General features: G+C 41.6%; 1 protein-coding gene across 4 annotated transcripts in view; it reads right to left on the bottom strand.

Annotated features, from left to right (window-relative positions):
* The window catches only part of adam11 (ADAM metallopeptidase domain 11), a 28,577-nt gene that overhangs the window by 2,930 nt on the left and 13,203 nt on the right, over nucleotides 1-12,444 (bottom strand). The window contains exons 7-26 of one of the 4 annotated variants that reach the window (XM_037081161.1): nucleotides 11,015-11,078; nucleotides 10,154-10,287; nucleotides 8,915-8,989; nucleotides 8,657-8,728; nucleotides 7,365-7,531; nucleotides 7,025-7,109; nucleotides 6,830-6,920; nucleotides 6,464-6,515; nucleotides 6,101-6,200; nucleotides 5,584-5,655; nucleotides 5,056-5,148; nucleotides 4,866-4,946; nucleotides 4,734-4,784; nucleotides 4,587-4,650; nucleotides 4,365-4,470; nucleotides 4,127-4,246; nucleotides 3,654-3,822; nucleotides 3,429-3,543; nucleotides 2,281-2,371; nucleotides 868-885 (exon numbers count right to left, since the gene is read on the bottom strand). In XM_037081161.1, coding sequence (XP_036937056.1) covers nucleotides 868-885; nucleotides 2,281-2,371; nucleotides 3,429-3,543; nucleotides 3,654-3,822; nucleotides 4,127-4,246; nucleotides 4,365-4,470; nucleotides 4,587-4,650; nucleotides 4,734-4,784; nucleotides 4,866-4,946; nucleotides 5,056-5,148; nucleotides 5,584-5,655; nucleotides 6,101-6,200; nucleotides 6,464-6,515; nucleotides 6,830-6,920; nucleotides 7,025-7,109; nucleotides 7,365-7,531; nucleotides 8,657-8,728; nucleotides 8,915-8,989; nucleotides 10,154-10,287; nucleotides 11,015-11,078 — 1,820 coding nt within the window. Of the gene's footprint in view, nucleotides 1-404; nucleotides 886-2,280; nucleotides 2,372-3,428; nucleotides 3,544-3,653; nucleotides 3,823-4,126; nucleotides 4,247-4,364; nucleotides 4,471-4,586; nucleotides 4,651-4,733; nucleotides 4,785-4,865; nucleotides 4,947-5,055; nucleotides 5,149-5,583; nucleotides 5,656-6,100; nucleotides 6,201-6,463; nucleotides 6,516-6,829; nucleotides 6,921-7,024; nucleotides 7,110-7,364; nucleotides 7,532-8,656; nucleotides 8,729-8,914; nucleotides 8,990-10,153; nucleotides 10,288-11,014; nucleotides 11,079-12,444 lie in introns of those variants that run through there. The other 3 variants (XM_037081160.1, XM_037081158.1, XM_037081159.1) reach the window with 3 other exon arrangements.

The raw sequence follows: 12,444 nt of genomic DNA, 5'->3' as shown, positions 1-12,444 counted from the left end.
CCACCTGTCCAATTTAACTCAAATCAGATAGGGGGCAGCATATCGCCAAAGTAGCCGCTAACTGTTGCTAATTGTAGCTTTTAGCTAGATAGCTCAGTTAGCCTCGCAGCTAGCTGCCCAGACTGGGAGCTTGAAACAGGAGCTTTGGACAAGGCTGCATCTAACAGGTTAGCATGCTAACTTCAATGGATATCTCAGATGTCACAACATCAAAACTGTTATTTTTCCCCACTCTGTTGACCATGTTAATGTTTTCTGCATAAATTCTTACATATTGCACCTTTAAGGATTGATTAAAGTATCAAAAAAGTTGCAGACTAATTTTCTCTTGATTGACTACTCAATCAAGAGGCTAATTGTTGCAGAATACAAACTAAAAGACAAATATAACCCGAAACAAAAACTTAAAAGAGACGTTCACCTTTTATTATTGAAAGTCTTATGAAACAAACATTACAAAGACGCCACGGCAGCTACGTCTAGAGATGGCAGCCAGGTTATTGAGGGGGACATGCAGTACAAATAACAATGACACAAACTAGGATTATAGATTATTCTGCTTTCTAATACTGCTGATGATTTGTTGCACATAAAGAAATGAAATAATAATTGAGTTGAAAGGCCACCAACTGAAAAGTTACTTGAAAACTGTAGCAAAGGCTATATCAATGCTGTGGTATTTGTTTTATGCTGGTACTTCATATAATTTAGGATTTTAAAAATGTGGGAATGGTGAGAAATGAGGCCAAAGAAGCTGTGAAACATCTTTAAGAGGTTTCTTATAAAACAGATGGCAATATATTGACAGATTTAAAACTCTGATAATGTTTTGTTGTCTGGAATCAAGATGGAAAGGCGGGATCGTACCTTCCTCTTCGGATGTTTCTGGATTGGCAGTGAGGCGGGAACAAGTCGGTGGGAGCAGACAAAAACAAAGAAAGAGAACAAGTTAAGTGGAGAGACAGGTGAGACTACAGAGTGTTGTTTCATGTGAGCAAGAAGCAGTGTGGGAAAAAAAGAAACATGCTATGAACCCAAGGCCTTAGAAGCAAAGCATTAAACAGCATTAAAGAAGTTCCCATCCTTTATCTTCCGATATCCACAAAGTAGTGTCTCTTACCAAGGAACCTGCATTAGGAGATTTTATGATATCATACAAGCTAAAGTCACAAGATTTCAGTCAGAGACAAGTGTGTTTGTGTCTTTGCATCTTGCAGGCATGTCACAGCAAAGCCAGCATGAGAGCAGACAGCACTGAAGAAGTGTGAGGAAAACAAACTAAAGAAAGAAAACCTGAAGTCAAGTCCGGTCATGCAGAGAAGAAAAAGGAAAGATCTTTTTTTTTAATCTGTGTTGGGATTGGGCACTATGGGAAATCGCCTTAATCAACCTTAAAAAGACTCCTCCAACAAAGCGGCAAGTTGTTGATCATCTTTTCTTGTCACGCATTCTTCTTCCTTGTAAAAACCTGGCATCTACACTACCCACAATGCAACTTAATCACAGACAGCTCGGTCGAAGATCCAGATGTGTTATGCTAGATGTGGCTAATGTAGCCTTGAGCAGATGAGGAGCAGGCTACAGAGGTATGGCAATCTCACTTCTTTCTAATTTCATTCTTTGTATTATTTTTCAAACTCCTAGGTCCCGATCAAACAGAGACTCATCCCTGAAAAGTTCAATTTACAGTGACATAAAACAGAGAAAACAAGCATTGTGACATTACTGATTAATCTCCTTAATCGATCAATTGACCATAAAATGCCTGTAAATGGTTAAAGAATTCCCACGGTGATGCCTTTAAATGTCCTGTTTGGAAAGAAAACCAAAAAATGCTCACCTTAAAAAAGTAGCAAGTGAACTTTAGCTAACGTACAAAATAGTCAAACGGTTGATCTATTTTTATGCAACCAAATGTTCCACAGCCCACTAAAAAGAGAAAATGCCTCCCTTTTTTGGCAAGTAAAATAAATATAAATATTCCAAAGATGTGTCTTTCCTGCCGTTCATCTGATGCCAAGACATTACCTGCCAGAAGGACTAATGAGGGTTTGTAGATACCGTCGTTCATGCTCCCTTCCTCTTTACAGACCCCCGCAGATGGAACAACCATCTCCTGCACTTCCAGCAGCGCTAACAATAAACCCACACAGTCTCTGGTGGTGAGTATGGATCAGGCAGCAAGCAGAAGAGCATTCAGCAGCGAGCCGCAGGCATGTGTGTTAGCTGACAGAGGAACACAGCAGGCACACACAGATGGAGGCATGCCAGAGCTCTTACTTAAATCCCCAGCCAGTTCCCCCCAGGACTATCGCTGCCAGCAGAATTGCGCCAGCAACCGAACCTATTATGATATTGGTACCACTGGGACCTGTGGGAGTGAAGGAGTCAGCCAGTGAGGGAACAAAAGGAAAGTAAAATAACAGCATGTGAGAGCGCCAAGTACCTGAAATTAGAATATTCTTGGTTATCTTTTTATATATTTTGTATCTCTGTAAAAAAAAAAAAGTAGTTCAGCTTGGTGTGAGATTTTACGATTCATAATGTCTCATAATGCACATATTATAATTGTATTTTTGTAATTTTGTATTTTTGTAAGTTGTTTAATGTTCTTAGTAATTATTGTTACTGTCATTGTTTTATTATGAGTGTTCTTAGTGGCTTGAAAGGCTCTTAAGTGTTATTATATGGTATATTATTATACTAGTTGATAAAATATCCATCACACTCTGTGTCCTGCACCATTCATTTATAATACTGTCATCTATTGAAAAGATACAGCGAAATATCCCTTTAACTGATGGAGAAGCATAAGAAAACTAAGCCTGCAAACCTCCAAATATGATGTTTCTAATTTTTGTCATTACCGTGCTGCATATTTTGGCATATTTTTGTTCGTTTCTCATCGCACCATATTCTAAAAGCTGCTGTTCTGCAGGTTCATTGAATGCTGTAATTCATGTATCTGACCAGTTTCTCTCACATATTTCTGTTTTGTTTTTGTTTCATTACTGCGTCTACTTTTTCCACTCTTTGCACTACAATTAGCCCTGAAGCTGCCTTCAGTGCTGCTCGCAAGCCACAAACCCATCATTGTGTTCTAATTTTAGATTTCAGTTTATGCAGCCTGAGCAGAGAAGAGATAAAGTTAGTTACTAGATTATATCATTATTTTGAGAAATGAACTGTTTGTTTTCTCAAGATAAGAGGATAAATTAAGCTGTTATCACAAAAACACAAGCAATTATTAAATTATGGTCTCAAGGCATCAAAACAGTTTCACATGCATGGCTTCCGTACATTTGTAGTTTTTTTGTTTGTTTGTTTTGGGAGACATAAATTATACATATAGTTTTTAACTGCCATAGCAGTTAATATTACAGAGGTGGGGAGCCACTGTTTCTGTACTGTGGAGGCAAACTGGTTACCTTTGTATTTCTCTGGGCCCTCTGGCGGGGTGGGGATGGGGATCGGGTCGAACACGCTACAGTCCTTGCCAGTGTAGTCTGGATCGCAGATACACTTCACCTCGTTACTGCAAGTCTGTGGGAGGGACAGGAGAACATTCAATCTCATTAATAAAACCACTGTTCTGCCACAAATGTCCGATAAACAAACTGATAAAATCCTCTGGGCAGCAGTGACGGACTCACCCCGTGGTGGGAGCAGATGCGCGAGGGCGAGGAGCCCGGGCAGATGCTGAGGTTGAAGGTGTTGACGGGGTGGCAGCGACGCTCCAAACACATCATGTTGGGCCCACATGGGGTCCCGTCCTCCACGTAGCCCAGATCCAAACCATCATCCAGCACTGCATGGCCGCCCCTGCAGGTCAGACGGTCACATTATATCACCCTTACTTCATTCTATTTGTCATAGAGTTTGCAGAATACTATTTATCATCATTATAATAATATTATTATTTATTATTAACTATCTATTTCCACACATTCTGATGGATTCTAATGATGTAACAGATCTGTCTCACATAATCTTCCATGTCAGTAAAATAGTGATATTCATCAAAAACTCTTTATTCTTCATCATTTCAAATTTGGCCAAAACAAACCCCTTGCAAGATCCAGATCCTGTAGAAAAACTTCCTCTTCTGTGTTTGTGATTCTCTCACCTGCAGTCCATGTATCTGTTCTGATGGTGGATGGTCAGACTGGTGAGCTTCCCCTGAAGCTCACCAAACCTCGGCTTCTCCGTCAGATTGGTGCACAGCAGCAACCCGCACAGAACGTCTCTGATGGAGTGAAATAAAAAGAAAAAAGTGTGTGAACAGCAAGCCAAGTTGTTGTTCCAAGTTGTTGTTAAAATCTTGTGCATGCCTTAGCCAAAATGAGGCCGCACTGTTCACTCACTGCTTGTTGCACTGCACCCATCCCTGACCGCTGGAGTCCGGGCCACAGTTTCCTTTCTCGTTGCCTTCAGAGTTCAGCTTTTCATAGCAGAACCTGTCAGCCGAGTCTGAGAGCAGAGAAAACAGCATTTCTTGAATTATCACAGCTATTATATCTCAGTTTTAATGATCAGAAGGCTGTGCAACATGGAGGAATAAAGCTCAGTATCCAATCCAAACCTACTGTAGCCCCACAGGGTTCTGCACTGGCCATCTCTCGTCTTACAGCGACCTCCGTAACAACGACCCTGACGAGACGGGAAGAGAAGAACGTTTATTAAATGTTTCTGAGTGCTTCACCTGTCACTTTGAGTAAACAGCGCAACATTACCTGTCCAGCATCACACATGTAGCCATCCAGTTTGTGGACATTATGAGGACACTGCAGGAGAGAGAGAACATCATCTGTCCATTTAATCTTTCAAGTGATATATGTACAGATGCATTGTGGGGCTTCCTTTACCTGACTGGAGTCTCCTGTGCAGGTCTCAGGAATGTCGCAGTCGTTAACGGAGTCCCTGCACGTCGCTCCTCTCAGCTCGTACTAACAAAGAACAACAGCAGAAGAAGATGAAGAACAGAGAGAAGCGAGGGACGACAGTAAAGGAATCAGACAAACAGTTGAAGTCGCAGCGAGCGTTAAAGCAGCTCACCTTGCAGTCCCTGCAGCAGAGCCCGTTGCTGCACATGGCGTTGTGGGTGAGGGTGCACTTCTTACAGCAGTTGGCTCCACTCCTGGCACACTCCTGCAGGTCAGAGAGGATTTATTGGACATGTGTAGATTATGAGGATCAGGGTGCCTCAGGTCCAAGAACAGGAAAGTAAAATCAGATGTGGCGGGTGGAAAATACCAGCGACACAATGTGACACTGCCGTCCAAAGTTGAATATTTTAACTCCTCCTCCGTGACAGGACTTAAAACCAGATGTTTGTTGATTTGTGTGTGCTAACTTTGTTCCTGTTAAGAGGCAGCTGGGTCATGACACAAAATAATCCTAATAATTATTCATTTAATATATTGTTTTCCATTCTTTGATGTTGCCATCTGCTGAATCCATGCAAATGTCATTACAGTCTCAACTTTACCAACCAGGCTGACTGGGTGGTTTTGTAAAAATCAGTCATAAACTTGTTGTGTATTAGACGAGCGGTAAGAAATTAGGTCATTGAAATCTTCTCACCACTAGTGATCCACAGTCACACTCCTCGCCCAGCTCCACATATCCATTCCCACACTCAGGTGGGTCCAACAACTACAGGAAGAAATGTGGAATCATTAACCAGACGAAAATTCATTCAAAACAATTTAACTTTGTTTTAACACATCAGTTATTTTTGCTGTGTGTTCAAAAATGAAACGGATACTTGAAGGTGCAATCTGTCAGAATTTTATTGCATCGCGCAGCTATCAGATGAAGTCTTTGACATAACATCAAAACTCTTTCTCATTTGTCACATTCTGTCAATAATTCCAATTAATTAAATACAATTCTTACATCTTGCACATTCCAAGTTAGTAGATTAGTTTGATTGCAATCATACAATAAAACTAAAATTAAGAGAAGAGAGCAGATACCTAAGAAATATAGCGAATATATAGAGTCTGTCTGTACTGTTACAGTGTTCCCTCAGTTTCTATCTCTGTGATGATGAAATCCACTTTCAGAGTCTTTCTGATGATGACAGACCACATCTCACCTTGCTGGGCTTGTTGAAGAGACAGCTGCCTCCTCCCTGTTGGAGGAAGCGCAGGTACTCGTCTATGCTGCAGCGGGAGAACTTCCTGGGCAAGTAGTAACTGATTGATACAAAAAAATACAACACAGAAATCACTGAGTTTGCAAAATGGCTTAAAAAAAGACTAAATATGATAACCTCTCAACCAAGAACAAGAATAAGGTGACATATTCATCATTTTTTACTGAAAGTGTACAAAAAGGAAACATTATATTGACAAATTATACATTATCCCCTTTTCCCAAAGATAGCCCTATACACACCCCCACCCAGGATCTCTCCGAACACTCTTCACTCATTAACTTGTTGTTAAGAAATTCATACCCTGTGTCCTCCATGATGCAGCCCAGCCATGGGTCTGGACACCTGCAGTCTCCTGGACAAACACAAACATTGCTGCGCTCAGGACACGTCATGATGGAGAGAAGTAAATATTTTAAAGCACCGCTGTGATTTCACCACTTGAGGGAGCTGTTGGTACAGCGGCTCTCTCAGTGATAACTACAGTAACACAGTCCAGCTTCTTCGCAGCGCAACTGTAAATGAGTGCTGACAGTTCTCCGATATAACAGGACAATAACATGTATAATTCTATCTGTCATAACTTGAATATGTTTTTTGCTGAAATATGAAATATTGCAAGAAGGAAAAGTAAAAAAAAAAAAAAAAAAAAGTGAGTGTTAGTCTTACCGGCAGCCGGTCGCTCTTTGTTTCTCAGCATGCCGATGTTCTGGCCAAGACTCTGACACAAAGTGATGGCCATGGGACCCACGCTGCCAAACTGAACACACACACAAATCAAGTTCATGACAACAGCCAGAAAAGAGAGTAAAGTGAACTGAATGACCGACTACATCTACACAGTGTAACAAAAATAAGCCTCACCTCATTGATGCCTCCACCTCTGGTGAGGGAGCAGATGCCCCCGATGTAGGCCGCCTCGCTGCGGCTGCTCATGAACGTCCTCCCACTGCAGGAAAGACAGGAAGACTGCTGTTATACAAGAAGGAGGAGGAAGAAGAAGAAGAAGAAGAAGAAGAAGAAGAAGAAGAAGAAGAAGAAGAAGAAGAAGAAGAAGAAGAAGAAGAAGAAGAAGAAGAAGAAGAAGAAGAAGAAGAAGAAGAAGAAGAAGAAGAAGAAGAAGAAGAAGAAGAGAAAAAGGTAAAGGAGAAGCAGAAGAATATAACGACAACAACACCAACTACAATCAGGAGATTGAACCCACGAGAACAGGTGAACAGCGTCACAGCGCTCCTTGATGCTCTCCTTCCTGTACTTCATGAAGTCGCGCAAGGTGAGCAGGGCATCGTCGCCCACGGAGACCCTGTTTTCAGACGACCAGGTTTCCATGGCCACCAGGACGATGCGAGTGTTGAGCTGCTCCTTGTAGATCTGGACACGTGAAAAGCATAAACCATATACAAGAATTATAAAACACAGGGCAGGAGACCAAAAAGCATCAAGACAATCACTGCTTTGCCCTTTGTTTGTTTGTCACTTGGCGTCTTTTTCACATACTATATTGTATCTCTACGTGAGCCGTCCATCAGCACGACACATAGCCATTATTGCTGCATTAATAGACAAAAAAGATAAAAGATTAATAAATCTTGAAGTTTGAATATCTTCTTAGACATCAAAAAAACAAGAAAAACAGTAAAAATGTCCAACAAAATAAATAAGTATCAAGATATAAGATTAAGGTGTTGAGATAACATACATTTTTTAAATGTAGCCCTATTTCTACATGAGAAACGGTAAATATAAATATTAATACATAATTAGTGTAAAAAGAATATCAAAAGAATTATATCAAGGAGTTTTAAGTAAGTGTAAGACATGCAGACGGTTGAGATAATCTTCTGAAGGAAGGGGGCGCTCTCGGAAAGGGCTTATCTCTCATTCATATAACTTGTATGACATACACTAACTATATTTTTTAAAAGAAGCAGTAATATAAAATAAACCGGCATCCTTTTAGAAGAGAACATCAGCTGGATCCCCAGGTTTAAGAGAGAGAGCTTGAACCATAACTACTCGCCCTCGGGATATTTGGGATAAAGATATTACAACTTCCAAAATAGTATGACTTCAGTCAAATATTGCAGATAATGGAAGCAGCTGCATCCGTCTACTTCAGACATCTGGAGCGGGAGAAGGCAGGAAGCAGGCGGTTGCCATGGAAACCAGCATCCCCGTGTTTGTCCCCAGTCAGTGAAGGGTTTCTCACTTTGCTGCTACAGCAGAGGACACGAGCACACCGTCTGAATTTTTCTGCACTTCATATATAAAGCTATCCCGGGTAAGCCTTTCTCCAGCCTCGTGATATATCATTGTGCAGGCGTTCACTTTGAAACCACTGAATTTGCAGATCATAAGCCGTATATGTGTCATCTGTTCCCAAAGCTCTGATCACCCGGGGGGAGAAAGCTTTGATGTTCTCCGTCGCAGTAATCTGCAAATGACTGTAAAGGACGTGTGAATACATTTGAAATACAAGATCAGTGCTGAACTCACCGCATCGGCCATGTTCACCACCGCTTTGGCAAAGTTCTTCGTCTGAGTGGCTGACCGACGGAGCTGCACGAACTAACAAGAGAAAAGGAGAAACACAACGTTACTGCCTTTCATCTATTTCCCGTGCTGATTGTAAAGTCTTATCAACAGAGCACACCTGATTAAAACCCTATTTCAACTACTTATTATTGCCTTTGCGCAGCAGCTACAGAGATAAGGGAAAAGTAAACACCTCGGAGCTGTCAGGTGCACACCTACCAGCTCGTGGTCGTTGACGACCATCAGCTCGATGTACTTGGTCTCAGTTTGGACGGTGCGCTGGCCTCGTCGCACCTGGAAGGGCCGGAAAAAATCCACACAGTCTGAGTCTGCTGTCATAATCACCTTCACACAGGTCAAACTGACACACAAACAACACACACACACACACACACACACACCCAGCAGGTGAAACCATTCCTCACACACACACGCTGATGCTGGTGAAACTCTAGTCTTTGTCCTTGAGAGGACAAACAACAACTTGGAGAGCAACAATCATTCATTCATTAAGCTGAATATTTGCTCTGTATCTAAAAATATAAACTGCAGCCTCCTTTTCTGATGAGTTCAATGGACGATCAAACAAAATAGCGATCGAACAAAATAACTTGATAAAATAATAAGACATCCAAGGTTAATGAATTCAATCTGGGAACAAGAGGCCTTTGCTAAAGAAAAGTCAGACAGGGCAAGAAACAAACGCAGTCAGACTTGCAATAAACTTGATGAGTAAAATAAAACGATGACCTAACATTCCAAAATAAGATTTAAGTTGTATAAAACTTGACTGATCTTTTAAATCGCTTTTTATTTACTGTTTCTAAATCAGCAAGAGCCCACAGTCATGCCACCTTTGAGCTAGATGCTAACTTAAGCGACTATCATACTAACAGTAACATTGCTAACATGCTGATGTTTAACTTACATATTAACCTTTTCCACCATCTTGGTTTAGTGTGTTCGCATGTTAGCATTTGCTAATTAGCCTTTAACAATATGCTGCTGACAAAATGCATTCCCCAAGACCTGTAAACACACTAAATTGGTGGAATTACCCTTAAAGTTATTAACAAAGTGGTGGACCAACCAACACTGACATCCCTTAATCACTTTTTTGTTTTCTGTTTGGTAATTTCTAGTCCAAGCTTAGCCGAAAAATACTCCAATGGTCTAACTTGAGTCCTCTACTCAGATTTAATAACTCTCCTCCAGACGTACGACACTCGTCTTACTTATCGCCGGGTTCTATTTTCATTAGCATAAAAGCTGAGACGAGCCATCAGCACGAGTGTGGAAATTTGGCATCACTCGGCAGAGCGTGAAATATTGATCGTGTTTGCACATCTCAACTCTGATGTTTCCCACATGGTGACACTTGCTCGCTACACATTTCCTGGCAGGACATCTGCGTGTGTGAAGCGCACATGAAGGTGTGAGGGACTAAAAAAAACTGACTTGTCTTTTTGAGCGTCTCAGGCCTCCTGTGAAGACGGGCTTCTCCTCCTCAGACCGGTCGTCTCCATCCCTCAGCTCACTGTCTCCTTCGCTGTCTGACTTCCCCTCAGGCTCTGTGCTGTTCGCAGAGCACCCTGAGAAACACACACAAACACACAGAGTAAGTGAGAGTGAGAGAGAAAAGTGGCTAGTCATCAGTCCGCGGATGGATGTAACCATGTATTTTAGTCTGCAGGAGAAATCAATACCACACAGCCAGCGGAGGAGAGAGGACGAAGGGAGAGAGCGTAACTGGCCAAATGGGAAGAGAGGGGGTGAGGAGGGAGGGAGGGAGGGAAGGAAAGGCAGGGGTTGGATGACAGGAAGGAGTGCAGGAGATGAATCCAAGAGGTCGGACGAGTGTGAGGGACAAAGGGGAGAGGCGGAGAAGAGGCAGCCAAATGAGATGTTAAGCAAGGGCGAGGAGGGCAGCTGGACAACCTGAGGAGGATATTGGACGCTGTGGTATGCATGAAAAGCAGCCAAAAAAAAAAAAAAAATCAGCACTCCAGAACATTTGTTTCAGACCATTCAATGTCAAGGACAAGGCTGAACATGCAGCTTCAGAACAACTAACAGCAAGCAGCCTTTAGGTCTATCAGCAAACAGCCGTCTCCTGCAACGTGTCAACAGCAAAACTTTATGCATCACATCACAAACTCAAGTCTGAGGTGTCATAAAAAGTGCATCATTTGGATTATCGCAGCAGGTATTGTGTCAATAAAGTTTAGTATTTAGACATTAGAGGGCAGACAAAGACACAGGGATTTATCATTGCAGCAGGAGGGACGGGGGGAAAGTTCAGAGTCCTGGTGGTCCTACCTGGACAGGGAGGGGGAAAGAGGTCGACGTCCGGCATACGATACACAATGTGCTCATTCTGCTCCTGGATGATGTGACATAAAAACAGAATGACAGAGACAGAGAGAGAGAGTGGAGAAAGGAATTAGTGGGTTTCCACTGAGTTTAGAGTTGTTTCAAAACTTTTTTCTTTCCTTTCCTTTTCTCAAGGAAGCTTTAATTACTCAAATATTATTAGCACCTTTCTGATTCTGGAAGATTTTAACTATGAAAGGAGAATTGTATTTCAAAACCTGGACCCTATTTGTACATATTTTGCTCTGTAAATCATGATCCTTGACCATTAAAATTCTTGTCAACTACAGGTGCTTCTTTCCACTGACAGGCTAAGGTTGTTATTCTGAGTTTCTAACAGCATTATGGAAAGTTTCCCGAGACCTCATTGTTCAAAGTGCAATATGTAAGAATTGGCCACCTATCTAATTCATATGCTGCTGCAGTTAACTTAGTTAGCCATGCAGCTAGCGGTCCAGACTGGCAGCTCAAAAGAACAGGGAGAGTGTTAGGTTCGCCGGCGCTGAGTGGCCCTCGAAAGGGCACCGGAGTCAGAGCCAGAAAATCAAGGGGTAAAAAATCCTTTTTGTTTAACCAGAAACAGCTGCTTGCAAATCCACCAGAATCCATTACAGAGCCAGTCATTTGATCATCCAACACTTTGTACTTTGAAACAAATTAAAATCATCTTCGTTTGTCTTTCGAAAAGAGTCCACTTTTGGATTCAAGCTCCGTGTCTGCCTGAACGGGAATTACAGATGTGAAAATGATGTTAAACTTCACCTCAAACCAAAAAGGACACCAGAGTCTACATTATCTCTGCCACTATAGAGGAACCACAGATGAGCCTTTAAGCATTCTAGCAGAAAAATTAAAGTCTTAAACATTTGTCTAATATTAATTTTATATAATAATATAATTTTTAAAAGCTGAAAATGACTGAAAAGTACTTTGATAAACAGGTGCGAAAGTGTAGATCTCTTCCATGAAAGAGCACAAATACATGGACTTATTATAACCTTAAATAAGCTGACAAAATTCTCAACCAGAAGAAAAACATGCTCTTAAAATCAATCAAGCCTTGAAATTTGTTCTTCAAATCCCAGAATTCAGTCTGCAGCTTGTCTGCGTGAGAAAAAAAAAGAAGAAAAAAAGCACTGCTGTGTGCGCTGAGGTAGAGACGGATCAGCGGGAAGGAAAGTGCTCTGATGCATAATTAATCAATCACCGGGCTGTCATAATGGCAATAACACTACTGGACACTGTGGTGCACTTGAGCTGGGGGATAAATACTTTATGAAAATGACCCATCTGAGATAGAGCGAGCCGAGGAGAGCGAAAAGCGAGCGAGGGAGATTGAAGATGAGCTGGGAGGCCATTGATCCATCTCTGCAGTC

This window comes from Acanthopagrus latus, chromosome 20 (genome assembly GCF_904848185.1).
Source record: "Acanthopagrus latus isolate v.2019 chromosome 20, fAcaLat1.1, whole genome shotgun sequence".
NCBI lineage: Eukaryota > Metazoa > Chordata > Actinopteri > Spariformes > Sparidae > Acanthopagrus > Acanthopagrus latus.
Note: the sequence above shows the minus strand (reverse complement) of the source record. Positions and strands in the feature narration are given on the sequence as shown.